Source organism: Lissotriton vulgaris, unplaced genomic scaffold, assembly GCF_964263255.1.
Source record: "Lissotriton vulgaris unplaced genomic scaffold, aLisVul1.2 SCAFFOLD_1951, whole genome shotgun sequence".
Classification (NCBI taxonomy): Eukaryota; Metazoa; Chordata; class Amphibia; order Caudata; family Salamandridae; genus Lissotriton; species Lissotriton vulgaris.
Genome location: NW_028240779.1, coordinates 292,915 through 320,857, shown reverse-complemented (window position 1 = coordinate 320,857; position 27,943 = coordinate 292,915). Strand labels below are relative to the sequence as shown.

General features: G+C 49.5%; 1 protein-coding gene across 1 annotated transcript in view; it reads left to right on the top strand.

Annotated features, from left to right (window-relative positions):
- Positions 1 to 4,614: 4,614 nt before the first annotated feature.
- LOC147672874 (uncharacterized) overlaps positions 4,615 to 27,943 on the top strand; it is a 282,596-nt gene continuing 259,267 nt past the window's right edge. Inside the window, exon 1 of the mRNA XM_086947958.1 lies at positions 4,615 to 5,182. Within this exon, the coding sequence (XP_086804084.1) occupies positions 4,615 to 5,182 (568 nt within the window). The remainder of the gene's footprint in view (positions 5,183 to 27,943) is intronic.

Here is a 27,943-nt window from a genome sequence, read left to right as displayed (position 1 = left end):
GAGTGGTAATCTGCAAACCCCCCCTCCCTTGTTTGAGCCTATCTGTTGAAAGCCTTGAACGCAAGCCAAGAAGTCGCATGAACATAATGTTCTTCCGTGCCACTGCATTTAAGTTTTCCTGGAAATAGGCTTGCGGTTTCCCGGGAAGATACGAAGAGTTCAGTGGGAGCAAAATGGAAGATGTTTTTACGGAGTGCAAATCCATGCGATGGGAAATTAATTTGACCTGTCTATTGATGGTATTTTTCCAGGCTGAGTATGAAATGGAATCTAAAAAGAGGGATGCGTTGTCCATCTCTAGCACTCTTATGGCAGTTGCAATCTGAGTGTTCCAAGGGTTGCCAGGACTGGAAAAGGTTTCTTTTAGGTGGGATTTTAAAGTGTTGTCACCAGCTTTTAATAACCGTATGAAATATTTCAGGGTATCGGCCTCACAGTAAATGGATTGTCTTTGTAGGCCCAGCTCCAAACATAGTCTTGCTCGCTGAATGAAACTTGGGAGGTGGAAGATTTTTTTATAGGTGGAGATTTGGGCAAGATCAAGACTAGCAGAGCATGCCCCGGGAAAGGCCTGATGCCCATAGGTTAAGGCAGGAAGTAGAGTAGCTTTGATCACCTTCAAAATGGCTTCTGCAGAGGGACTGCACAGGGACAGGTTCAGCCGAGTCAGGGAGTATGTGATTGCTCCTGCTTTCTTTTGCAAGGCAGCTAGATGAACTGTAGGTCTAGACGTCTTGTTGAACCAGACTCCCAAATAATTATATTTTACTGTTGTGTTGATCCTGGCAGGCCCGATGTTCCACCTTAAGCATTTCTTGTTCTTACATCTGCCAAATATCAGTACCTTGGTTTTTGCCTGATTGATTTTCAAGGCATTAGCGATGTTGTATATATGGAGCGTACTTAACGCTCGTTGGAGACCCGATTTGGCTTGGTCCATTATTACAATGTCATCCGCATATTGTAATATTTGCAGGGACTTTTTACCAGGACTGAGTTTTGGCGGAAGGAGATTGCTGTTCTCTAAAAATGTTCCAAGATCAGCTGTATAAAGATTGAATAAAAGAAGGGGCGAGAACGCAGCCTTGCTTTAGCCCGTCAGCGACACTAATTCTTGAAGAGACTGTCTTTGGGCCGGTTTTGATTTGCACCCATGTGTTCTTGTGCAGTGAGATGAGTGCTCTTAGGAGGCTCTGCGGGATCCCCCACTTGTTCAATTTCCTCCACAAGGTGTTCCGAGACACTTTGTCAAAAGCTGCGCTGTAGTCAACAAAGCAGCAGTAAAGTGGAAGATGTTTTTTTTGGGCTGCTTGTTGACTCAGGATGGCTAGAGTGGTGATATTGTCTATTGTGGAGGCCGATGCCCGAAACCCCGTTTGGTAGTATGGTATTATGTTGTTGTCAGCAACCCATTTTTCAAGCACCCTAAGAAGACATTGTGCGTATGCCTTTGCTACAAGATCTAACAGTGCGATGAGTCGGTAATTAGCCGGGAGCATGGGATCTCCTTTCTTGAATATGGGGCATAGAATCGAGCCTAACCATGAGTCTGGTAGCTGGCAAGTCCTGAACACGTTGTTGTATAGAGGAGTCAAGAGGGCCGCCCACTCTTCCAGGGCACATTTAAATATCCCAGCCGGAAGGTCGTGGGCCCCTGGAGCACCGTCGTTTTTCATATTTCGCAGATGCTTGGAGACCTCGGCTGCAGTGGTCAACTCATGAATTTCTGTTTGAGTGGATTCAACACGGTCTCCTAGTCCGATCACCACTGGGTCCGAGGTATCGCTGCGATATAGTTGGGACACGTGCAGGGCCCAGTCTTCTTCGCAAACCGCGTTTCCTCTCATCTTGTTCGTGGAACGGAGTTTGTTCATGTAGGTCCAAAACTTGGACTGGCTGTTGCCCTTAAGCAGGTTGAATATTTTTAGCCACTCGGAGTGTTCTTTTAGTCTCTTGGTTTCCCATAAGGATTTCTTGAAGGTCTTTCGCAGCAATGCCACATTATTGGCAGTATGTACAGTTCCGATCAGTTTGTGCCTGCGCACAGCCCTCCTGAGGGTCTTTCTTTGGGAGGCTAGTGATGGATCATGAATTTGCTTCGGACGTGGCCCAGATGATCTAGGCTGAACCACGCGGCCTACCAATAGATCCTACAATTTAACTATGGCATTATCCCACTGGTGATGTAATTCTGTGGGGGCCTCTAGTCTGAAGCTAGCTATTTCGGCCTTAAGCCAAATTCCCACCTTGACAGAGCCTAGTGAATCCCATTTAATTCTTCTAGCCAAGGTGTGGAGTTCGGCCCGCGATGATTGCCCCACTTCTGTTGTTTCTGCGGCAACCGGCGTTTGCAAATGCAATGTTACCGTTAGGGGGTTGTGGTCGCTCTCCATACGATCTAGAATTTCCATCCTGGCCAGATTATTGCCCAAAAGCGGTGATAAGAAAATATAGTCAATTGTTGAGATGGTTCTAAACGTGGGCAGAAAATGAACACCCGGGTGCTGTTCCAGTATAATTTGCTGGGCTGACCGGAGGTTGTAGGTTGTTAGAAAAATGGTCATTACTTCCTGCTCTTTGGTTTTCCTTGCTAGGAGACCATTAGTTGCAAGGTCTTTGATGTTAAAGTCTCCTAATAACAGTACCTCCATAAGTGCGAATTCCAATAGAAGATCTTCCAGATGTTTTACCAGTAGATCAGTTGCTGTTGATTTTGTGTTTTTCGCTATATTATGGTAACAATTGATTAGGAGAATTGGGAGGGCCCTACCTGACAGTGAGAGGCCGGTGATAAGTACTGTCTGCCCTGTTGTCAGGTTCCAAGGAATAGGTGTGACCATTATCCTGCAGCTGTACTTAATGTAAATTGAGAGGCCCCCAGAGGGTCTTCAGTAGGGGTTGGCCTGGACGGCTTGTTGAAAAAGTTCGTAATAGACAAGCAGAGGCGATGGAGATAGAGACCAAGTCTCCTGGAGACATATGATATCGCTTTTGTTCAGGAAGTCCACGGCTGATTTTGAGGCAAGAATTGACTTTAGCCCAGCCACATTCCAGGATGAGATGGTTAATTTAGGGTTGAACCGGCTGGCGCCTGCATTAGGAAGGGCGCTGCTGGACTAATTTAGTAAGAGGCCTGCTGATGACGAGCCCAGCTCGTCATGAGGCACAGTGGAGCTGTGCTCATGAGGAGCTGGGCTCGTCATAACGGCCGCACCACTCTCCCGCGCGGTGAATTCCACACTTGTGTGAGCGTTCTATGGGAGTGGGCCGAGTCATGACGAGCCCAGCTCGTCATGAGCACTGCAGCACTGCACGTGGCCCCCTTCCCCCCCCCGCACAGGAGGGAAATAACCCCCGCGGCTCAGGGGTTAAGGGAACAGTCCAGTTGAACTGCCAAACCAGATCCTCCAGGGACCTAAAACACGAATCCTGGGACCGGTTTCAGGACATCACCCTTCATCAGCCAGGCTAGCATGAATCCAGTGGTGTAGTGAGCATGGGACCCGAGTCTGGGCATACCCTTCACACTTAGGGCAACTTATGCAAAAGAAACAATTGATGGAGGGAAAGCTGGACAATGCAAACATTCATCCCCAGTCACAAGGATCTGGGTTTAATCCATTTTTCTTTTGCCCACCACACCACCCCAGTTTAGACCCAGCCATATGCAAATCAGTCTTGACCTTGTTCCTTATAGGAGCAGTCCAGGCCGAACTACCATTGGGAGCAGGGTCAAGACTGATTTGCATATGGCTGGGTCCAAACTGTAATGGTATGGTGAGCAAAAAAACGATGGATTTAGGCCCAGTTCTCTGTAGGGGGGGAGGGGGTGAATGTATGACATTGATCTGCACTCTGTCCATTAATTGTTCTTTTTGCATCCTGGAAGACAGAGCCGGACATTTGTCCTCTGTCTTTGAATGCTCAACAAATGTGACAATAAAAGACACCATTTAAAGTCCTGTTTACCGAAAGTGAGCACTTGTGGAAGAATACAAGGAGAATTAGTGAACAGGCTGTGCTGCATATCAGGGACAAAAGCTGCGCAACAAAGGAGGGACAAAGACATGCTGGACATCCTCAAACAAATAAAGCCTGTCAACAGAAAGCAAGCACATGCGAGCTGCAAACCACAAAGTTTTTGCAAAGTGATGGGGAGAGTGCATTTCCAGGGAAGATCCCAGAATGTCTCAAAGATGTCTTTAGCAAACAGACAGCTGCGGTGTCTGGTAGGTTTTGACCTAAAAAGCAGGTTTCCTACCTCCCCCCACCCCCACCACTCACACACACACACAGCTCCCTTCACCCCTCACAGCGGGTGTAACTCTTTCTTACTCGCAGCGAGAGGAACAAGTCGGATGACGTGAGCTGGTGTGCTCCTTCTATACCTGAGGCACAGGGGGTTCTTGACAGGTGCGGGTGCGGGTTCTCACACCTGAGGGCGGGATGTGGGTCACGTAGCGTTTGTGTGCACACATCTCCGGTGCTAGGACAGAGGCGTTTCTTAGCAGCACAGAGATCAGCAGCTTTCACTTCCACCAGAGACAGAGACAGTGCGCTCAGGAGCCCGGCCGAGGCCGAGAGGTTCGACGGCTCCGAAAACTCAAAGCAGCGATGAGTGGAGGGACGGAGCCGGACCTGGAGAAGGGGCCCCCACCCCACCCACGGGGCCCCGGGCCTGCCGAGGAGAAGCCGCAGTGTCAAGGGGGAACGTTCACCCGGCATGTGTGGGATGCAGACTGGGAGACGGAGACCCCCCCTTACACATACTCCAGCCTCACAAGCGAGGGTCCTTTAGAGGTGACTAAGTGCACGGACTCGGGGTGTTCTATCGATTGCAGCAGCACCTCTACATTATCCGACGTGCCCGAGTCCCTGCAAGAGCCCGGGGGCCAGGACAGCCCAGGACCGAGCCCGGGAGCTCTGGATGGGGCTGGCTCAGAGGGGCCGAGGGGGTGTGGAAACAGGGGTGAGAGGAGGGACTCAGGCCTGGGGCTGCACCAAGGCACAGAGAGAAGAGAAGATGCGGAGTCAGCAGGTGAGATGCTGCTGGGGAGGGAGAGCCCGGACAGGAGAGATGCCCTGACGGAGGAGGCTGGCACAGAGCAGACGAGCCTGGTATGGAAGAGAGGACTCGAGGTGTCCACACAGACATCACTCAAGAGGCGCCTGCCACCTACAGGTTGTTTTATTTTATTTTAATTTTATTTAATGTGATTTTCTATAGCGCGAACTTTACCCGGAGGTGTCAGAGCGCTTTTCATAAGAACCAGTTTCAATACATAAGGATTTAGGATTACGTGCGTTACATAAAAGATACAAGCAGAATATTTTTGGGCGAATGTACAAGTTGTAGAGTCACACAAGGAAGAGATACAAATGGATACACTCTAAGCGTCACATAGGAATGGTAGAGAGTACAAAGGTCTACAGCATATACTAGTGATTATACTTATCTCTATATACATATATACACAAATAGTAGATTTCTGTGGGAGTAAGGAGGGTGGGAGGGATACAGGGGTATGGAGAAAAGGCAAATCAGCATGGCTCGGGCATATGGAAAAAAGCAGGCAAAGGGGGAGAAATTCAGGGGAGAGAGGAAAGGAATAGGGGAGATCGAATGAGAGTGAGGGAGGGATAGGGTGACCAACCGTCCATAAATTTCACGGACAGTCCGTAATTTGGGCCTCACGTCCGTTGTCCGTGATGAAACCTTTTACGGACGCCTTTTGTCTGATATTTTGGCCATCACAGGGAGCAGCACTGCTCACCGGTGAGAGGCCTCACCTTCCTGATGGGGCACCTCGCGCTCCTCGATCACAAGAGCAGCCCTCCTGCCCATTGTCAGTCTGTATGGGGCTGATTGCCACATACAGAATGTCAATGGGGCAGTCTGGGCTGGTAAATCAAGTGGCGGCCTCCTCCTGCCTCAGTGTACAGCAGGGCGTTCTGTAAAATAAAAGGCAAAACGCTAATGCTGCAACTTTAGCAACGTGAGAAAACAGTGTATATAAAGAAGCCTGTAAAATAAGTTAAAAAGAACGGGTTATCGTTCTTTCACTGTCTCATCATTTTTTAACTGAAGTATTTTCAATATTATATCTAACAAAGCCATGGTTGCTGCTTTTTTTTTATTTTAAGCAACTAACAACCATTGACAAGGCCAATAGTCCTGTTTTTTGTTGGTGTAACGATACTTGCTGTATTATATATATATATATATATATACATATCTGGATGCAAAGACATAAACAACATAACACCAGTCGGGTTGAACACTATTCTAGCGCTGATTTTTAGCCTAGGTGTTTTAAACTACTCCCTTAATTACATTGAATACCCCCTTTGGAGAGACCCTCCAGTTTTTTTACACCACTTAAAGCCCTGGAAACAACACCATGTCACAGTCACCTCACATCCTGGCACTGTGCATCATGCATGACTCATGACATCTACATTTTCAGACTGCCTATGTGCAGGGGCATAGTGAACTTTCCCTCACCCCACCCCACCCCACCCCTTGCTTTAGGAACTACAGCGGGGGTGAAGTTCTTGATGGGCCTCTTCTGTCTGCAACTCTGTAGACAAAGGCTCAGCTCATAATGTGAAAAGGTGGGTGAGTAAATAAGTGAAGGAATGTGTGAATGGATGACTGAAAGGATGAATGGATGAATGAAAGGGGGAATGGATAGATAAAAGAAAGGATGGATGAATGAGTGGAAGTATGGATGAGGGAAAAGGTAAATAGATGGATGTATGAGTGGAAGGGTAGATGGATGGGTAAAAGGGTGGATGGGTGTATGAAAGGATGGATGGATGAGTGAAAGCTCAGATGATGGGCGAGTGAATGGGTGGATAGATGAGTGAAAGGATGGATGGATTGAATTGATAAGTGAAAGGGTGAATGTATGGATGGATGAGTGAAAGGGGTGGATGGACAAAAGGATGAATAGATGAGTGAAGAAGTGAAATGGTGGATGGATGAGAGAACGGATGGATGGATGAGTGAAAGGGTGGAAGAGTAAAAGGATCAATGGATGGAATACATGAATGGATGAGTAGATGGATGGGTGAATGATGGATGGATGGATGGATGGATGGATGGATACGTGAAAGGGGGATGGAGAGAGAAAGAGCGGATGAATGACTGAAAGGGTGAATGGGTGGAAGGATAAGTGACTGGGTGGATGGATGAGTAAGTGAATGAATGAATGGCTGGATGGGTGAAAGGGTAAATGGCTGGATGGATGAGTGAATAGATGGATGGGTGAAAGAGTGGATGGATGACTGTACGGATGGATGGGGTGAATGGGTGGATATATGAATAATGGATGGATGACTGAAAGGGTGGATGGAGGGATGGATGAGTGTAATGATGGATAGGTTTGCAAATGGTTGAATATGTTTGGATATAAATGGGCACATAGATGAAAGGACAGAATGAATGGTGAAAGACTGAATAATAGATAAAAGAATGATTACACCTTTTAGCCCCCATTATCTTAAGTAGCATTTGCTACACATTGACTTTCACGTTAATATGAGTCATTGTCTCTATGTAATGTGTGTGATGAAACGCACTTTGACACCCTGCCCTACATAATTGGGACGAGTAACACTATAAGAGAAATTAAATACACATGAGAGACGGTCTAAGTGAAGATGAGGGGCCCCATTGAAGGGTGATAGCAAGGCAGGACTGGCCGGACTCGGCATCGGGTGTTTCCCTGGGAGGCTGGAAAGGGGTGGGGGGAGCGGTTTTGTTACAGGGGGCTGGCACTCCAAAGTTCCTTATATATACAGTAGTTTTCAATCATCAATAAAAGCGGATTCACTTATATTCAGGCGTGGTTCACCATTGTATGGTGATTAATGTACCTGCTGGAGTGAGATGCGAATTTTGAATTGTCTAAGGCAGCAAGCTGCAGCCATACTGAAAAACTGTGAAGTGCACGATTGTCTCAACCTCATATAAACCTATTTTGACTTGTACTTAGATGGTTGTTTACTTACTTACATATATACTATTGCGCTACCACCTCTGACGTATCTGTAAAACTTACCTTTTGTCCCAAAGTTTTGTCCTGAATTTTGACCTTTTGTCCTGAATTTTTGTCCTGAATTTTGACCCTTTGTCCTGAATTTTTACACTCACCGTCCTGAATTTGCACCTATGCCAGTTGGTCACCCTAGGTAGTGAAGAGGTAGGGGAGGGGGTGATGGGTGATGGGATCAGAGGCATTAGCATTATTTGCAAACGAGGAGTAGATCCGTGCAGAAGATAGACGATTGATCGAAAGGTCACCCAGCTAGAGACCGACAAGACTGGAGATACGGACCAAGGTCGCTAAGATGGCAGAAACAACAAGGGTGTCTTTAGGAGATGGTCCGAAAATGGCGGGATGCAGATGAGTCTTAGTTCAAAAGTATGCAGTGCGAACTCACCTGGAGCTCATGAGGGAGGCACGATCAGGGACACAAGCCGGTAATTATTTAGACCCAGGAGATCCTTGCACCCGACTCAGCTGAGTCTCCTAGGTCGGGACGGTATGGGGCCCCCGCTCACCTCCTACGCTTATGAAGTGCAGCAAAGTCCTCCAACATAAACCGGAGCTTCCTTGAGAAGCCACTAGTCCTCAGGGCTCAGCTGGGCTCCTCGCCGCACCGGACTGCTTCCCCTATGCTGGATACCACAAACGGCGCTCTTCCCGCTACCACTTCAGCCGCTGCGAGTCCGGATCGAGGAAGTCCTCCTAGCGAGATCTGCGCTGCACGAGGGATTCAATCGGGCCTTACTGCTGCTATGACCCCCACCTTCCCTCGCCCTGCACACTCGAAGGGCCTGCTCCCCGTTCACAGCCCTCAACCTTTAGGGGGGCCCCCAAACGAGCCACGTCATAGGAAGAAGAGAATGGAGGGATACAGAGGAGGGGATGGATGGAAGGGTGGGTGGATGAGTGGAGAGAGGTGGATGAGAGGTCTAGGCGGAGGGTTCTTGCTGAGGGAGTCCCCAGCTGCACTATTAACTGCTGATGCCCCTTCCAACCTCTGCCCCAGGGAGCAGAGCCCCTGGGGGGGAGGAGGAGGTTACTCATGCTACAGCCCCGCCTCTGGCGCTTAATCCATCGGTGACTGATGATGGGAAAGGAGAGCACTCGTGGGTGGAGACGCATCTCACTTCTCCTGGCTGCTTAGGCTTTCCTGCCACCACAATGGGGGACACTCATGAAGCTGGACCATCGACCTGTTCAATAATGTCAGCTAGCTCCAATTTCCTCAATTCTTCCTCCACCTTCGGCCACAGATGAAATGCCACACATCGGTGTTTCAGGGCAATGCCAGGTTTTGTGCTGTTAAACCTGATGTTAAACAATGCAGTTTCTTTGAAATCTCACAGGGCGCCGCTCCCTCGCCATAACCCACGCTGAGCCCCAGTGGGAGAACCAGTTCTGGGCGCCCAAAAGCGCCCAGAAGCAGCAAGTGAGGCACCACAGTGGCACCAAAAAACCCCCGGCCAATGGGGGAGCCCGCTAGGTACAAACCCCCAATGGGGGAGCAGCACCTGGGTGGCGGGAAGAGCGAGGGGGGGATATGCTCCCCCAGATAGCTCCTAACTTCGTGGAGCTGGGGAGCGGCACACCTTCATTTTCTGGAGGACTGTACATTTCTGATCACGAGGCGAAGCTCTGCCAAGGGAGACTGAAGAAAAGCCAGAATTTCTTGCCAAGGAAACCAATCCGTGTATTACCCATCTAGCGAAGAGGCGAAGCCCTGCCAGTCTGGTTGGGGTTCGGGAACACGACAAAAGCGAGGGAGGTGCGCCCGCTCACAGTCCGCACAATAATGTGCCAGCTGGAACCCTCAAGATGCTGCCTGTGGCTGTAGTGAAACTATTATGCAGTGGCCCTCTCTGTCCAGTGGCAGTAAGGGGTCGGGTGGCCAGAACCCACTGAACGGCTTCGGGCGGGAGTCGGTGGAGGTCTCCACCTGCAACCAGGAGGTTTGTTGGCCCGGTAGAGCATCTCGGGGCCCGCATATCGGAACAGGACCCAGAGGCGCAGCATTTGTTGAGGCCTGGCGATCTGTACGGGTCCGGGTGGGCGCCAAGGGAGCACAGAACAGAAGCTGCCTGGCTTCGCCAGAGTTCAGCCTGCGGATGGGGAGAGTATGTGTTGTGTTCTTGAAGTGGGGAGTGATTGCCTTAGGGGTATCAACTTGGGGCCTACACTCCGGGGCATCTAGGTCTAACTAGGCCTGACACGTGGCCCTAGAAATAACTGAGACGGACACTGGGAATAACTTTGTGGCTCGCCGCCTGCGCGTCTGATTGCGTACGTGTGTGCGGGGCCCCTCTTTATTATAGCAAGTCACATGACTCAACGTTTGCACACTTGTGGCGCCATGGGTGTGCCAGAACCAGGAACATAACATTCCTCCTAAAACAGGAAGAAAAACAATAACAACAGATCACACAAACATTGGCAACCAGCCTGTCATGATGTTCTCTTTTGGCGTACTTGTCTCAACCTGGTATTCAAAAATTACAGGGCATGATCACTGACATCACTCTCACTATTCATGAACAGTCTTACGTGAAGTAGTCGCGTAGCCGACAGGAGGGTGTGGGGTTTCTTCTTAGTCCATGTTGCGACTCCCTCCGACTGGGACAGGTATCGGCGCCTCACTGACTGCCGCCTCAGGATCTCGCATGTCGTCCGGGACCCCAGAACTTTCACCCGGCTCATCACTTACTGCTGCCCTGGCACTGCTTCTCTGAGTGACTTCTTGGCTGGGTGCTGTTTCCTGGTGTTAAGAACTGATGGCGGTCTCATTTCCATTTTCGAACGTTGGGGGGCAGGGTGACGTTGGCTCGGGATGGAACCATTTGAAATGGGACACATTTCTTGTTACTGTTTCCCGCCCCCGGACGGCAGTGATGCGGGTGCCTTTCACGCCAACCACTCGCCATGGTCCTTTTTCATAGTTCAATCTAAACTTTCCACTGGTGACCCGGTTTCGGATGAGTACTAAATCACCTCTGTTGAATTTTACCATCACAGCCCTTCTTCTCTTGCTGATCTGAGCAAAGGTGGCTTTTCTTTTCTGCGCAATTCGATCTTCATTTGTCCCCTCAGGCGTCCACCTTGGATGGTGAGGGATAGAGTCAGTCACCACTCGCCCCATGAGGACATGTGCTGAAGCTACCCTTGTGGTCGAGTGTGGGGTCTGCAGGTAGCTTCGGAGGAACGTGAAGATAGCCATCTCCACTGACTGGCTTTTGTCATGGGCAATGCGAATGACCTTGTTCAGGGTTCTCATGAATCGCTCTGCCTCTCCGTTAGCCTGAGGCCAGCGAGGGGTGATGCGTCGATGCAGGGTTCCGAGGGAGGACAGATAATCAGCCAGTTCTTGTCCCTGAAACGGAGGCCCATTGTCTGTGCGGAGTTCACGCATCGCCCCGTGAGCAGCAACAATTTTCTCTATTTTGGGGATTACTTCCCCGTCGCTCGTGCTGGATATGATTTCCACTTCCGGGTATTTGGAATGGTCATCGATCATCACTAGTGTGTGTCTCCCAACCGGGAGACTGCCAAAGTCCATGCTGACTTGTTCCCATGGCTGTCGTGGCCGGGGTTCCACTATGATCGGGGCTTCGCGAGGAGCATCCCCAGTGACTTGGCATGCTGTGCACGATCTCACCACTTTCTCCACCATCTCGTCCATCAAGGGAAACCATACTTTTGTTCTTAGACGTGCTTTGGTTTTGACCATCCCCTGGTGACCCACATGCGCAAGCTGCACCACCTGGTCGGCCAATGCAGCGGGTATTACCAGACGATGCCCTCTCAGCAGGCATCCGGTGTCATCTTCGTTTAGCTCTTCCCTGATATGATGTAGGCTCTCCATAATCTTTTGGGCTTCTGATGTGAGCACTTTCCAGCTTTCCTTGGCCTGGTGCCAGTTCGCTGTTCGGAGAGCCTCTTTGGCCCTCTGTAAGCAGGCATCTTGCGCTGTGGCATTCGCAACGTCAACTACGGAGAGAGGTCGCGGACATGACCGCGCTATCACCCATTTAACATAGGCTTCCGTTTCCTCTGCTTCTTCCATTTCTTCCGGGGTAGCTGGCCTTGAATGGCGTGAGAGGTAGTCTGCCGGGTTCTTTGCCCCGGGTTGGTATTCAATGTTGCAGTTGTATTCCTGCAGTTGAAGCATCCATTTCTCAATGCGGGACGGCGGTTTTGTCGAGGTCCCCGAAAATAAGGCAACCAATGGTTTGTGGTCAGTGACCACCGTGAACGGCTTGCCATACACATACAGGTGAAAGTGCCGGCATCCCCAGTGGATGGCGATGGCCTCTTTTTCGATTTGGGAATACCGCTGCTCCGTGTCCGTGAGGGATCGACTTGCGAATGCGATCGGCACCCAGTCCATTTCGTCCCTTTGTTTCTGCATTAGGACGGCACCGAGTCCGGCCGGCCCGGCGTCTACCGCTATCAAGGTGGAGGTTCGAGGATCAAAGAATGCAAGCGTGGTGTTGCTCGAGAGGGACTCCTTGATGTCTTGGAAAGCCTTCTCCTGTGCCGGGCCCCAGGTCCATGGCGTGGAGTCTTTTGTGAGTTCACGTAGGGGGAGTGTGAGGTTGGCAAGATCTCTGATGAACCTCCCACAATAGTTAACCATGCCAAGGAAACTCCTGACTTCGGTGACAGAGGTGGGGGGTGGTGCGTCTTTGATGTCTTTCACTTTGTCCAGGTCTGGGTTGACTCCTTCTGCGGAAAAGACGTACCAAAAGAATCCTATTTATGTTCGCAGGAATTCACACTTCTCTCTATGGAGCGTAAGTCCAGCTTCTCTTACCCTGCGGAATACTTGGGTTAGTCGTTGATTGGGCTCTGTGATGGTGCGAGCATGTATCATTATATCGTCGCTGACGTTTATAACCCCTGGTATGCCTGCGATCAGCTCCTGGATTACATTCTGGAACACCTCCGCTGCGCTGGAAACTCCAAAACTGAGCCGGGTGTACCTTCGGAGACCGATATGGGTAGAGAAAGTGGTTATGTTTCGGGACTCCTTGTCCAGTACCAGCTGGTGGTATCCTGACCGTAGATACAGTTTTGAGAACCAGCAGGCCCCGGCCATTTCTCCGATCAGGTCATCGATGGTGGGAGTTATATGACGCTCTCGTTTTATGGCCGCATTGGGGAGGCGGATGTCCACGCAGATTCTGACGGCCCCTGGCTGTTTCGGTTTCCTCGTGACCACGATGGGCGATACCCAGGGGGTGGGGCCTGACACTTTTTCAATGATGCCAGCCACTTCTAGTTTTCGAAGCTCCTCTTCCACTAAGGGCCGGAGGTGGAACGCAATGCGTCTGTGTCTCAGGGCCACCGGCTGTACCGTGGGGTCGATGTGCAGGTGTACTTCCTGGCCGTTGAAACGTCCGATGCCCTCAAATATGTCCGGGAAGTCCATGAGAAGCTGCTGTACCGACTCCTCGTGGACACCAAAAGCAAATGTCACCTCACCGAGGTCTTCGGCTGCTCTGCAACTTAGTAGCATGCCTTGTCCCTCTTCCGACACGAAGATGTTCGCGTTGATCGTCTTGTCCCCGTGGCGGACCGCCGCTCGGAACTTTCCTCGGATTTTGAGGGGAATGTCCTGTCCGTATGCGAAGACAGTGATGGGAGTAGGGCTCAGGGCCGGAGGCGTTGCCATGGTTCTGTAAAGCGTTCCTCTCATGAGGTTTATGGACGCTCCCGTGTCCACCACCGCCATTATGTCTTGGTCAGCCACCCGGATTGGACATTGGGGGAGCGTTCTGGTGCGACGGGCGGCGGTGCCAATCATGTGTACTTTGTGCACCGACCGTTCTTCTTCCTCGTCGTCGTCCATGTCACTGTGGCTCTGCTCGCCTTCTGCCACTGTGTTCACCACTTGGCGGGGCCTACGAAATTTCTTCGAGCTGCACACTTTCTCGAAATGGTTCAGCTTACCACATCCCGAGCAGCGCTTCCCCCTTGCAGGACATTCCGGCGCCGGGTGACGCGTGCCTCCGCAGTATCCACATGAGTGTCCAAATGCCCCGCTCGGTGTCTGGGGTGTCTTTTTGTGCCACTTGGGCGGCGTTTGAACCTGAAGCTTGTTGACGGGTTCTACCTTGAGGGTTGCATGCAGCGCGGCCTCCATGTGCGCCACTCTGGCTTTGGATAGCTCTTTTGTGCGGCCGAGCGTTAGAATGTCGGCTAGCGGTTTGCCAGATTCTTCCAATATTCTTTCCCTCAGTTTGGCAGAGGCACAGCCCTGTATTATTTGACCACGGATTTCTTCCGACACATCCGTGAATCCACAGGATAGCGCTAGCTTTTTGAGTCTAGTGTGATAGGTGTCCAGCGACTCTTCTGGCAGCTGGCGCGCTTGTCTGAATACAAATCGTTCATAGACCTGGTTGGCCATGGGTTCAAAATGGGCGTTGAGGGCATTTATCAGCGTGTGGTGTGTTTTGGGGTCGCCTCTGTGAGTGTTCTTGCGATCGAGTGTATGTCCTTGCCTCCTAAGTGGAGCACCATGGCTCGCTTCTGCTCTTTGTGGACTTTCATGGCCTCGAAGAATACTAGGAGCCTGTCCACCCATTCCTTCCATTTCGGGGCTAGTGCCGAGGGCGCACCCTCCACCACAAACGGTTCGATGGGCGGAATCGTGGCCATCGCCCTGTCGGCGCCTGAGCAGGTCTCCGCTGGCCTGGAAGTCCGGCGGCGCTGGCACTCGAAGGGGCCGGATGCGGGCCTCTGCTAGGTACTGGAGTACGGGGACACAGGACCCGGCCGTGCCGTAATGGAAGTGTTCTCAGCAGGTAGCCTGGAAGGGCGCGTGTGACCGGCGTGCTTCCCACGGGCAGACAAGGCCAGCAGCGAGACAGGCAGGCGCCGCGTCCGCTAGAGGCGTGAGAGAAGGCAGGGCGCTGGGAGTGGAACCACCGATGAAAAATCACACGGCCTCCAGCCGTGGACAGGCGATCGTGACGATGCGCACTTCAGGCTGACGCTGAGCAGCACGGCCCCACCAGGTGGCGTGGGACAGCGGCACACGGCTCACCTGTGTTCCCCCAGGGATCGGAGTCTTTGCCCCAAGTGCGCACCGCAGGGGCGTGTGATGCCGTGAGGCACGAGCACCACGAGCCGAAGAACGGACTCGCGGCCGCCGCACGGGACAGCAGGCACACACGCACCCCAGGTGAGGATTCGGCAGCCACCCTCGTCGCCAGTTGTTGTGTTCTTGAAGTGGGGAGTGATTGCCTTAGGGGTATCAACTTGGGGCCTACACTCCGGGGCATCTAGGTCTAACTAGGCCTGACACGTGGCCCTAGAAATAACTGAGACGGACACTGGGAATAACTTTGTGGCTCGCCGCCTGCGCGTCTGATTGCGTACGTGCGTGCGGGGCCCCTCTTTATTATAGCAAGTCACATGACTCAATGTTTGCACGCTTGTGGCGCCATGGGCGTGCCAGAACCATGAACATAACAAGTATGTAACCGTACGACTAGAGCTGCCGACTTTGGATCGCGGGAACCAGGTTCAATCCTTGGCTTCGGCTCAGCATCTTGTGAGTCTGGGCACTTAATCCCCCCGTGCCTACCAAAAAATTAACGTATCTTTGAACCTTGCAGCGAAGCAGGTTGTAGGCAGGCGGTAGGGCACAGTAGATTGTTGCGGGAGTTCCACCCGGGAGTGGCGCAGAAAACCCATGTTTTCCTGCGTCTTCAAACTTACCCAGCGAACCGAGAGCCGTGGAGCTGGGGAGCGGCGCAGAATGTTTTTTGAGTGGGGTAAGATCTCTCCCCAAGCTCCATGAGGGCACCAAGCATGGTGAAGCACTCGGAGTCGGGCGAGCGTCCAGCTGCCGCCTCACGCCCCAGAAGAGCATGCCGAGGTAGGATGGGGCGCCCACCGGGCAAGGCCAGAGATTGAAGAATACTTCGGCAGCCTGTGGGGGACATGGTGCCCGATCAAGGAAGAATCACTCCCCCAGGCCCGTCGGTTTAAGGCCTGAAGCAAAGGGCTTGACTTCCCTCGCCATCCAGGGGCAGATGGAATCCGAATGGCCAAGGACAACTGCGATGGCAGCGACCTAACCCGGCATTACCGACCACGAGGAGCCAGTGACGAAGGCATCGCCGAACTCCTGCGATCTGAAAAGGAGGCAGTGCCCAGGTGCCACCGGAGAACACCCAGGAAGAGGAGGCCGGCGACAAGGAGGCGAGTTTGAGGTGAGCACTGGCCTGGGTCATGCGCTCAGGGTAATGGGGGAGCATAGGTTGCTAATGCAAGGTTTCGCCAGGAGCTCTTGTCCTTCCAGCCGGGACAAATAGCTGCAATTCCTAAAAGAAGAGCTGGTGCGCCCATGGGGTGGGAGGGCTCATCGTTCCCCCGCGATGACGCAAAAAATGGTTAAGAACATGTTTTGAAGCATTTGACAAACTGTAGGGCACCATCCCATAGCACTTTTTGCTGATATTGGGTAGTCACCTCGAGGTCGGGTGATTCAGCGGGAGAAGTTATATCAGAGGGTTTGTGGAATCACGGTTCCTGAGTACCGTTTTCGTGTGCTCAACGAGAAGGAGCGCGCGCGGGGTAAGAAAAAGGAAAAAAAAAAGAAAAGTTATGTATGTCGATTCCTGCCGTCCCCCTTGTACCGCCCAGGATACCAGGGTACATCAAATCATAACGGCACCCCACATAAGATGTAGATTAGGATACCGCTTCCAGACAAAGTTTCCATGGTGAGGCGTTATTTTTGCAGGCTTTCAGTATAAGTTATTTGTTGGCGCAGCAAGGATACCATGGGCTCTAATGCAAGCACGATAAATGCCCCCATCCCCTGTTTTGAAAGAAATAAAACAACATTATTGGGAGTCACAAGGGTCCCTTATGTCCCGGTACAACTGTACCTGTTGTACTATTGATAGCTACTGCCCTGCAGATATGCCACATTAACGAATGCCTTTTGTGATGTGTAGAGATTTGCGCGACTGTGAAATTGGATTACACTTTGATCCAAGTTAAATGCCCGAGGTCGGTAGAGCGAGTAACTAGACACAAGGTGAACCATGAGTTTTACAATTCTATGAGGTAATGCATCCCTCTTCCATGCGAGAGACATTCACATAAATAGAAAAAAGGCTGTGCATGCTGGTGACAAATTATCTCAGAAACTTATGGATGCTCCAGTTTAAAACATGTAGCTTCTTGGTCGCAGAAGAATTTTTTCCAGCTCTACAGTATTGACACGTGACCTGTGGCAAGAACGCCTGTGTAACTTGGCCTGGATTCTGTTCTCACTGTCGAGTAAAAGCATATACCGCAGACACTGCACTGCTATCTGAAATGCCAGCGACTAAAAAAAAAAAATAGGAAACGATTAAACTCTTATCAAGCCAGTTCTGAAAGTACCCAATTTACATGGCTCGCTCAGCTTTAGGACGCCTGTCCTTTCCCTGACCCCTCGACCCGGCCCGCACCACTTCAGATCAGTATCTGTACAGACAAACTGACCTTTCATTTGTGGCGCTGAAGCGCTGCGAGGGCCTGGGAGTGAAGGGGGACAGTGGCATTTGTAGTCACAGACGTAAACACGGAGGAACAGGACAAGAAAAAACAGACTCTCTTGCGTGCAAGCACTTCGTAGAGATGAATGGCCTCTTGAGGGCTGCAAGAGAGCCTATGCCCAGGCGGGCCTGCGCACACGTCTCTGTTGCAGGCTGAATGTTATTAGCAGTCTAATCATTAACTTGTTTTTCGTAGCGCCTTACACCCCCCACATCAGCCATTTCTAGGCGCTCCCCCCATCTACAGGGAGCCCCCCCCCCCATGCTCACACAGCTCATGGTTCAACGACGATCTTAAGAAGTCCAAGAAACTCTGCCGCTCCCTTGAAAAGGCCTGGAAAAAAGACCCAACCATTAGCACAAAGGACGCCTTCAAAAACGCCACCCGCATACACCACCAACTAATCCGAAAGGCCAAGAAAGCAGCATTCAAGGATCGACTTGACAACAACGCCCACAACAGCAAGGAACTTTTCAACATCGTCAAGGAATTTTCCAATCCCTCGGCCAACTCCAACGACATCACCCCCTCTCAAGCACTCAGCGACTCCCTAGCCTCATTCTTCCACAACAAGATTGCAGACATCCACAACAGCTTCGACAACCAACCCGGAGACCAACCCACCCATCCATTTGCTGAACATTCTCCCCCCGTGAACACTCTCAACGACTGGAACCCAATCTCCACTGAGGACACAATCCGCCTGATGAATTCCATCCACTCAGGATCCCCCACAGACCCATGTCCTCACCACATCTTCAACAAAGCAGACTCCGTCATAGCACCGCACCTCCGAGATGTCATCAACTGCTCCTTCAACTCCGCCACCTTCCCGGAAGACTGGAAACACGCCGAACTCACCGCCCTTCTAAAAAAACCCACAGCGGACCCCACCGAACTCAAAAATTACCGCCCCATTTCACTCCTTCCATTCCCGGCCAAAGTCATCGAGAAAGCTGTCAACAACCAACTCGCCGCCTTCCTCGAAACCAACAAATCACTCGACTCCTCACAATCTGGCTTCCGAGCAAAACACAGCACTGAGACCGCCCTCATCGCAGCAACAGACGACATTCGAACTCTACTGGACAATGGAGACACAGTCGCCCTCATCCTCCTCGACCTCTCTGCAGCTTTCGACACAGTCTGCCACAGCACCCTTTTACAAAGCCTCAATAACATCGGAATACAAGGTAAAGCACTTGATTGGATCACCTCGTTCCTCACCGGAAGAACCCAGAGAGTCCGCCTTCCACCATTCAAGTCCGAGGCCACTGAAGTCATTTGTGGAGTTCCACAAGGATCCTCACTCAGCCCCACCCTCTTCAACGTATACATGAGCCCCCTCGCGGCCATTGCCCGCCAACACAACCTCAACATCATATCTTACGCGGATGACACTCAACTAATCCTTTCCCTCACCAATGACCCCAGCACCGCCAAAACTAACCTACACGAAGGAATGAAAGAAGTTGCCGAATGGATGAAACAAAGCCGTCTGAAACTGAACTCAGACAAAACAGAAGTCCTCATCTTAGGTACATCCCCCTCTGCATGGGACGACTCTTGGTGGCCGGAAGCCCTTGGAAAAGCACCCATCCCGACAGACCACGCACGGAACCTAGGCATCATCCTGGACTCTTCACTCTCAATGAACAGACAAGTCAACGCCGTCTCCTCATCCTGCTTCAACGTTCTTCGCATGCTCAAAAAAACATTTTGCTGGATCCCCAACGAAACCAGAAAAACAGTCACCCACGCCCTGGTCACGAGCCGACTGGACTATGGAAACACCCTCTACGCAGGTACTACCGCTAAACTCCAGAAAAAACTCCAGCGGATCCAAAACGCCTCAGCCAGGATCATATTAGACATCCCGCGCAACGAACATATCTCTGGTCACCTGAGAGACCTCCACTGGCTACCCGTCAATAAGAGAATCACTTTCCGACTGCTTACCCACGCACACAAATCACTCTACGACATCGGACCAGAATGCCTCAACTCACGACTGTCCTTCTACACCCCCCCCCGCCAACTACGCTCTTCCAGCCAAGCCCTCGCCACTGTACCTCGCATCAATAAGACCACCATGGGAGGCAGATCCTTCTCATACCTGGCTGCCAAAACATGGAACTCACTCCCCGCTGACCTTCGCCTTACCCAGAACCACCTAGCATTCAGAAAGCAACTCAAAACATGGATATTCGACAAGTAATCCTCCTCCCCTTCCTAAGCGCCTTGAAACCCTCCGGGTATGTAGTGCGCTATATAAATTTCCTGACTTGACTTGACTTGACTTGAGGTAGAGATCATGGGGCGACAGATCCAAGGAAGCAGCGGGGGGAGAGGCGAATTGGCACCGCGTAACAGAACCATAGGGGGCCCGTCGCATCATGTGCGGCCGCCCACGGCCCAGAGGGTTTCTGGCAGGAAGGTACTTAGGGAGCGCGGTCTATGCACTTTAAGTGGCAGTCTTTAAATAGGAGTACTGGGTTCGGATCTCGGCTTCATCATGTTTCCAAGCACGTTGATCATGCGAAGTCAATTCACCTGCCTGTGTGCCAGTAACCTTATCCGATAACTGCTCGTGGGCCTCGACAGTGCTGAATGTGAGCGCCAAAGCGAGACGCTTGAAAGTAGCCCAGACTTTAAGGCCAAGCATGGCCAACAGTTAGGTATGCAGCCAGTAAGCGCTTCATATTTCTGCAGCGCGACAATAATACATACTTAAATAGGGGCTGTCAGCAGCAACGCTTGAGAGCTGGAGGAAGGCTGGTATATTAAATATAACCCCCCATACTGCCTAGAGTGCTGGCGCACTAAATGTGACTCCATTCAAGAAATATCCCGCAATGATGATGAACTGAGGGGGCACATGCGTCAGGCTGACAGGGAGAGGACACAAAGAGCAGTGGAGCGATTCACACAAGGGGACATTCACGTCCAAAGAAGTCACGGCCATGGGCACAGGACCATGGGGCAGCCATATACCATTTTACAAAAAAAAAATCACATGGGGGAAGATCTCACGTGTGATTTATCAAAAAAAGAAATACATGAAATCATCAAAAATCTTTAAGAATACACCGATTAATTTGTTACATTTGGAAAATTAACATTTCATGCAAGTACTCGCTGTGCGCCCGGGAAGGAACGTCGCTAATGGTTCATTTTTTCAAATATTGATGTCTTTGCCATGTGGGCACTCCCTGGAAAATGTTATTGGCCAGTCTTTTTCAGCCAGAAGTATATCGTAACCCTTGGAAAGTCGCTCCCAAAAGAGTCCTTTCACTTTTCTTGGTATGTCTCCCTCCATCCGGAGAGTTACTTCATACAACCTATGTGGAGAACTAACCCTGGTATCCGCAGTTTCAACTTGAATGTCTTCATTCAAGTCCACTGTCTCCAGAAGTCCCTTCAGGTTCTGGCATGCTATTGTCACTTCTGCTGCACTGTCCAGCATTGTCTGAGCCCATTCTCCGTTCTTGAGTTGTGTTTTCTGCCTGTCTCATTTTTGGACCTGCTACTTTCTTTTTGGTGAATTGAGTTTTTAGTTTACTTTTCTGAACGTGTTGATCGTCTTTGGACTTCACGCTTTCTTCTTTGTTTTCTGACTGTCCTCTTCTTTCAGATTTCTGAAAGGTACGAGAGGAACATGTATCAGTATCTTAATATCTAGCAGGTTTTTTTCAAATTATCCCTATTCCTGAGGTTATACCTCCTGTCAGAGGGCTACTTTTGAGGAGACCTACCTCTGGATTGAGAACATTTCTCTGCAGAAGTTTGTTTGCTGTTTTCCCACTTCTTTTTAGAAAAAACCTTTTCAGGACTTTCAAACAGTTGTGGTTTTAATTGTATAATTCCACTAATCTTTGTATATCACTAAGTAATTCATCTTCCGACATTGCTTCAATGTCATGGTCAGGTGTGTAGCCGGATAAGGCCGGCCATGTTGCTCCTGGCCTACCTAGTTGCCTGAGCCTGGTAATGTATTTTAAATGTTTTATGCCGCCTTTAAACCAGAGCTCATGCTCCTGGTATGTGAGTGGAATTGCAATATCCTCAAAAGGAATCTATTTCTCAGGTGGATCATCTTCTTTGTAGAAGTGAAACAAATGTGTTATTGGATTTGATTCTGGGAATACTATCTGTCTAGTGATATTCATGTGCCTCTATCACAAAAACTGCTCTACCACCTCTTGATGATAGGCCATGTTTTTCTAAGTTTTATAGTGATGGCTTTCCTTACATTTGGAGGAAATATTACAGCATTCACATTGGTTTCATTAAAACCTGTTTTATTAACAGCTAGTACAGCGTTGTCGCCTGTAGCTACACCAGTTTCTGTGTTATTATCCCCGTTTAGAGACATTATGTTTAATGAATATTTGCAGAGCAAGATTCAAGGGAACAACGATGAGGTGCACAATATTTTGGAACACTATATCCTTCAACATTGAACAAACCAAAAACTAATATATCGGATTTTTTGTCCTACTCATCTGTGGCTGATATTATCCCTTACCCACTCCAGACGTCTATTGGAGTATTATGAGTATGGGGTCTCGGAGAAAAGCACGACTGAGTTACTTCAGTATCTAGCATTAAATGAGTGCCTTACCAGACCGTTAGGCGCCATGTAGTGTAGTTCTTATATTCCCAATAGACTTTGCGCATTGGAATAATATACACTGTAGATTTGACAGAGGACTGAGGTCAGTAGGTCCCTATCGAGAATAGTATACTTAATTGTGTGTGTGCCAGCTAACTCAGAGGTCACTAGAAACTTTCTCGAATAAACAAGAAGGGATTAGTCTTTGACAACCACATAAACATGACATCTTCGTTTCCCATAGAACCAGAACAGTATCTTCAGAGTTGTGGAAACAATAGATAACTATTATACTCAGTCAATCATGTATGCTTCGTTTCTACAGAGTTGCACAGAAGTAGAGAGACCGGCATTTCAATAAAAGGATTTATTGAACAGTGTTCTTTCTCATGCAAGAGATATGAACTGCTACAATCGTTAGACAGAATGCGAAGTGCAATGCGTACATCGTAAGAAGTAATATGATATAATACTGCAATAGCATTGTCTGTTGCTATGCCATATATAAAAATACATACATAAATAACACAGGCTTAAATACTCAACTGGTGATTCTAAACTACACCTACCCCAGTGTACCTAACCCAGGTCTAGTACGAGGGAAGAAGTAGGTGCTGTCTTTGGTTATAGTTTAATTCTGCCAAGAATTGCCAAAGGTTTCTCGAGGTTCTAATCAGCTCCATTCCTTAGAATGAGAGAGGTTGATATCTGTTTCCCTGGACTCGATCTCCCAACACTCTGCGAGGGGAGTCAGAAACACTGGAGCTGGATTCTCGGCAGGAGGATGACAGCTTCTAGTCAGTGCGTCAGCTGGGGAGTTGGCTTCCTTCGGTACTTGCTGTGGCGAGCCGCGTCATGCAAGTAGGTAGCCAAATTCAAATTCAAATTCAAATAAGCTTTATTCGGTTTTTGAATTTAAAACCATAAAAGCAACAGAAAGAAATACATACATGCAAAAATAGCTCAACAATTCATTACAAGATTAAAAGAAAACCGACTATTTAAAACAAACTAAAACAGTTCAGCAAATCGACTATTCAAGATAATAACCCAAGATACACAGGGTCCCCTTTTTCACCAGGTATTATGATTCGGTGCTCGGGGGCCAGGGTAAAAGTCATACAGGCCCCAGATACAGATGGGACCATCTCCAACTTTGGGCTGGGTAGATCGTAAATAAGGGGCAATGTTCCTGTGTTTAAATGTAATTAATATCAAGTCCCCCGGAATATCTTTGGCCAGCAAACCGAGCCACCCCACCCTCCTGACGCTCAGGATCCCGCCATCTAAAGCAGGTGGTAACGGTCTATTGTTTTTGAGCCAAAAGATGGCTTTATTCAGCAGGTCCTGGTGTAATTCACGTTTGCCCGGACTGAGTGCAGGGACCCCAGAAAGAACGGTGACGTATGGGGCGGCTTCGGGGGGTAGATCAATTCGATGCCTTCTTTCTTGAGAAATCCTAGGAACTCTGTGAGGGGCATGTGCGGGATTAAAAGTAGCATTGTGGCCACTTGGAGTGGGTGTTGTAAGAGGGGAGTCAAAAGTTTGAACTTTCCTGGGAGCAATGGTCATAAGCTTTTCATGGTTGTTAGTGAGAGTAGAGCATATGGGTATAGCAGTATTTTCTGTTAGTGGATAGGTCCTTGTTACAGTTTTTTCAATCCTGGTCAACCTATCCCCCAAATCATTAATTTTTGCAACCAGCGGTGATAAAGCAGAGTTTAACAATCGCTCAATTTGAGCCAGTAGGGTCGATTGGAGGGGGGATACAGAGTTATTTGTTCGAGTCCCGGCCTTATCCGACGTTAATAAGGTTGTGTTGGGGGGGATAATGAGGGGCTACAGCACATTTGATCGGTATTTGATAGATTCTGATTGGTATTGTCTATTTCCTCGTCATGATTACTTTTACCGGTTAAGCCCCGGGGCAGTATATTGATTTGAGAGAGGATTGTTTCGGGGGATGAAGGTACATCCTGGGGAGTGCAGATTATTTGATCAGTGTCTCTGCCCGCTATGGGGGGGGTTGATACATCCGGGACATAGTTTGTGCCACACAGGGCATTCAGCTCTTCCCAGATGGACATAGTAATTGGGAAACAGAACCCCGGAAACAACAGTAAGCAGTTCAAAACGGTAAGATTAGAAGGGTTAAACATCTCTGTACCTCCTCCTTTGATGGACCCAAGTGGGGTGGCCCGTCCCGTCCTCCTCGGGTCCTCTGAGGGCCACAGAGGGCCCGCCCTTTGCCCGGGCTTCGCCCGGCATCCCGCGAAGCGGAGCAGAGCACAGCTTTGAAGCGCCTCCTGGCGCACTGGTGACGTGTCAATGCAGCGCAGCCGCTGAGGCTGCCGGGAGGTGTAGTCCCGGGGCGGTGGCGCTGTAGTCAGCAAGAAATGACTCCTGGCGGTGGCGGCTGCAGTGGGGGCCTCCTCGCCTCTCCCCTCCCTCCGGTAAGTGTGTCCCCCCGCTCCGCGGAGCAGAGCGCAGCTTTGAAGCGCCTCCTGGCGCACTGGTGACTTGTCAATGCAGCGCCGCCGCTGAGGCTGCCGGGAGGTGTAGTCCCGGGGCGGCGGCGCTGTAGTCAGCAAGAAATGACTCCTGGCGGTGGCGGCTGCAGTGGGGGCCTCCTCGCCTCCCCCCTTCCTCAGGTAAGTGTGTCCCCCCGCTCGGCCGAGCAGAGCACAGCTTTGAAGCGCCTCCTTGCGCACTGGTGACGTGTCAATGCAGCGCCGCGGCTGAGGCTGCCGGGAGGTGTAGTCCCGGGGCGGCGGCGCTGTAGTCAGCAAGAAATGACTCCTGGCGGTGGCGGCTGCAGTGGGGGCCTCCTCGCCTCTCCCCTTCCTCAGGTAAGTGTGTAGTCGAACTGCACTGAATCACACCGTGCTTTGCCATAGCAAATGAAGGTATATTTATACTTTGAAGGTGCTTAGGAATGCCAGTATTGATGTAAGAGTCAGGCATATGAACGTCATGAATGAATCTTTAAGGAATAGATGTTCATGCATAATAATGAGTTTCTTGGAGAAATCAATATCCAGGCTGGGGGAAGTCCCTAACAGCCTAAAAGTCTGGTTTTCCAACAACTCGTTGTGACGTAGATGAATGGATGGAAGTAGCCATGCCTGTATTTGAGTACCATGGGCTATGCCTTAAAAATTACTGGATTTCTATGCCTATATGAGTGCAATTTGAATTGTACCTATATAAGGGCATGAATCGGGAAATGCATATGGAATCTACATCAATAAACAACTCTTTGAGACTTTCTGGTATCTCTAATTTTCCATATCTTGATGACAGCTTCTTGCCTGATTCCTCTTCTTAAAGCCTCCAGAAGATGCGCAGCTGGTACTGAAGGTCCTTCGAGATCTAGAATTCTATGTGAATTTTTAGATTTCTGATTTTCAACAATCATGGAAAAAGGTTTTCTTAAGAGCCTACTTCAACAGTCAGTCGGGTCATGTTCCTTCCTCCTCAAAGGATTATGTCCATTCAACAGACATTCATTAGACTCCTCTCTCAGCCCATGGCAACAGCACATTATTATTTGAGAGCGCAGTGGCTGATGGCATCCATGAGCGCTGTGGTTCTGTTGGCTTGCTCTTACCTCGAGCCCTTAGTGAATCACATTCTCAGTTATTGGTCCCCAATCACATGAAACTATGAAGCCTTGATTCCTATAAAGACCAAAATAACTCCAACGTTGCAATGGTGGTTGATGGGGAACAACGTATGAAAGGGGATTACTTTTCGCTATCCAGCTTCCCTCTGACTAACAACAAAAGTCTGTATGAGGGTCTGAGGAGCCCCTCTGGGGGACTGAAGAATATGGGTTCTTGTCTCAGGTGGAGAGATGGCGGAGGTAGATAAAGTGTTTCACTCCTTTGCCACTCAGTTAGAGGGGCAGAATATTTTGGTGAGAACAGACATCCAGTTCACCAAGTGCTATCTCAATTGCCAAGGTGGTACAAGGAACAAGGCATAGCATCTGCCAGAGGGTCAGTCCCTCACTTGGGCAGAAACCTGTCATCTGTCATTGGAAGAAGTTTATATCAAAGGGCACTTGGATTTGTGGTTGGACAGCTCAGCCTTAACCTCCCATCTTTGGCAAATTACCATCAGTCAATCAAGGAATTCAACTACTTATATGTCATCTTTGGGATCCCTTGGATGGACGTGTGTGGCAACAGTCAACAAGATGCTCCTAATCTTCTGTTCATCAGAACCATCTCCTCAATATTTTCCCTTCTTATGTCCTAAGTATCTTTCATCCATCTTTCTCCTTGCTGTCTACCCTGCTTCAGTTCTCTCGATCAGACAACTTCAACAGCTCAGGTTGATGTCCTTGTTGCTCAACGGGTACGACTTGAAGAAATAGATTGCTATGAAAATACAATCCTCCAGAAAAACCCTCAATATTAGTTTCCTATAAAAAGTACTGAGTATCTTTTCCTGGGTGGTGCATGTCAAAAGGACTTTCTGCTTTGTCAGTTGACCATTTCCACATTTTGGAGATTTGCAGTGAGGCTTCCAAAAAGAGTTGGCTCCATCCACACTGGCCACTCAGGGAGCAGCAATTTTAGCCCTAAAGGCTGGTTGAGACTGCACTAAGATTACTCCATTCTTGGTTGTTCTCCTGAGGAGTTTCAGAATAAAGAAACCACCTCTACATTTCCCTGTTCCAAACAGGAACCATTGTTATGAACGTTTTATAACTCGACCCTTTTGAACCTCTTGAGCAGGCTGATTTGGCATGGCTGACTTGTAAAATTGCTTTTCTGGTAAGCAATGCAGCAGAAAAGAGATTGGGTGAATTGGAGGACTTAAAGTAATCTTTTCTTTGTACATGTTTTTTCCAGATCGGGTCGTTCTAAATTGAGTCCTGGAGGTACAATCCTAGTTCCACCTTGCTTAGAACTTAGGACCAGATTTACAAGTCTGTCACACAACTCAATGGAGCACATAAAGTTGCTGAGATATGGCACTCTCCTCCACTCTTCCTGGTGCTGATGCAAACCAGGTAGGCGAGTGCCAAGCACACAACCTTGCATCATAGTGGAGAGGTGTGTAGGTTTGTGTGTGAGTCTAGCATAGTTTTTATACTAGAAGGAAACCTTTCCAGTACAAAATACTATGCCTAGACAAACTGTAAAGCGTTTCCTACTCTTCATGAAGTCTGCACAGTGCAGCCCACATGCAGAGTCAGAAAAGAAAGGAGAAATACCACGATTTCTCCTTTTAATGACTTCTTCAAATTGTGGTATTTTTTATTGCAACACCCTATTTGCCATTGTTGGTAGATTCAAAAAGCATGGGTGGATACAATGGAAAGCCTTCTGTACCACTCATAGAACACCCCTCTTACATAGAGTAAAGCAAAGCAGTGTGTTGTGCCATGTTGCCTTACCTTTGGGCAACTTTCCAGAGAACAACACGTTTTGCACTGAAAATCAAATCCAACAAAACGTCTGTTAAGGTTTGCATCAATTTTGAGATGCACGCCAGACACAAAAGGTATGTATGGTTAACTGGACCAAGATATTCACGTCTTCTCGGCCTCTGGCCCGAATATTCCAGCTTCATTCGAGTGGGAAGGATCTGTCTATATCTATAGTCCGCACAATGGTGTTTAGGTGCTGGAACTCTATATCCATTTCCTTTGGATCAGCTAGAAAAAGATAAAAGACAATGACACACGTCATTGGCAGATGGG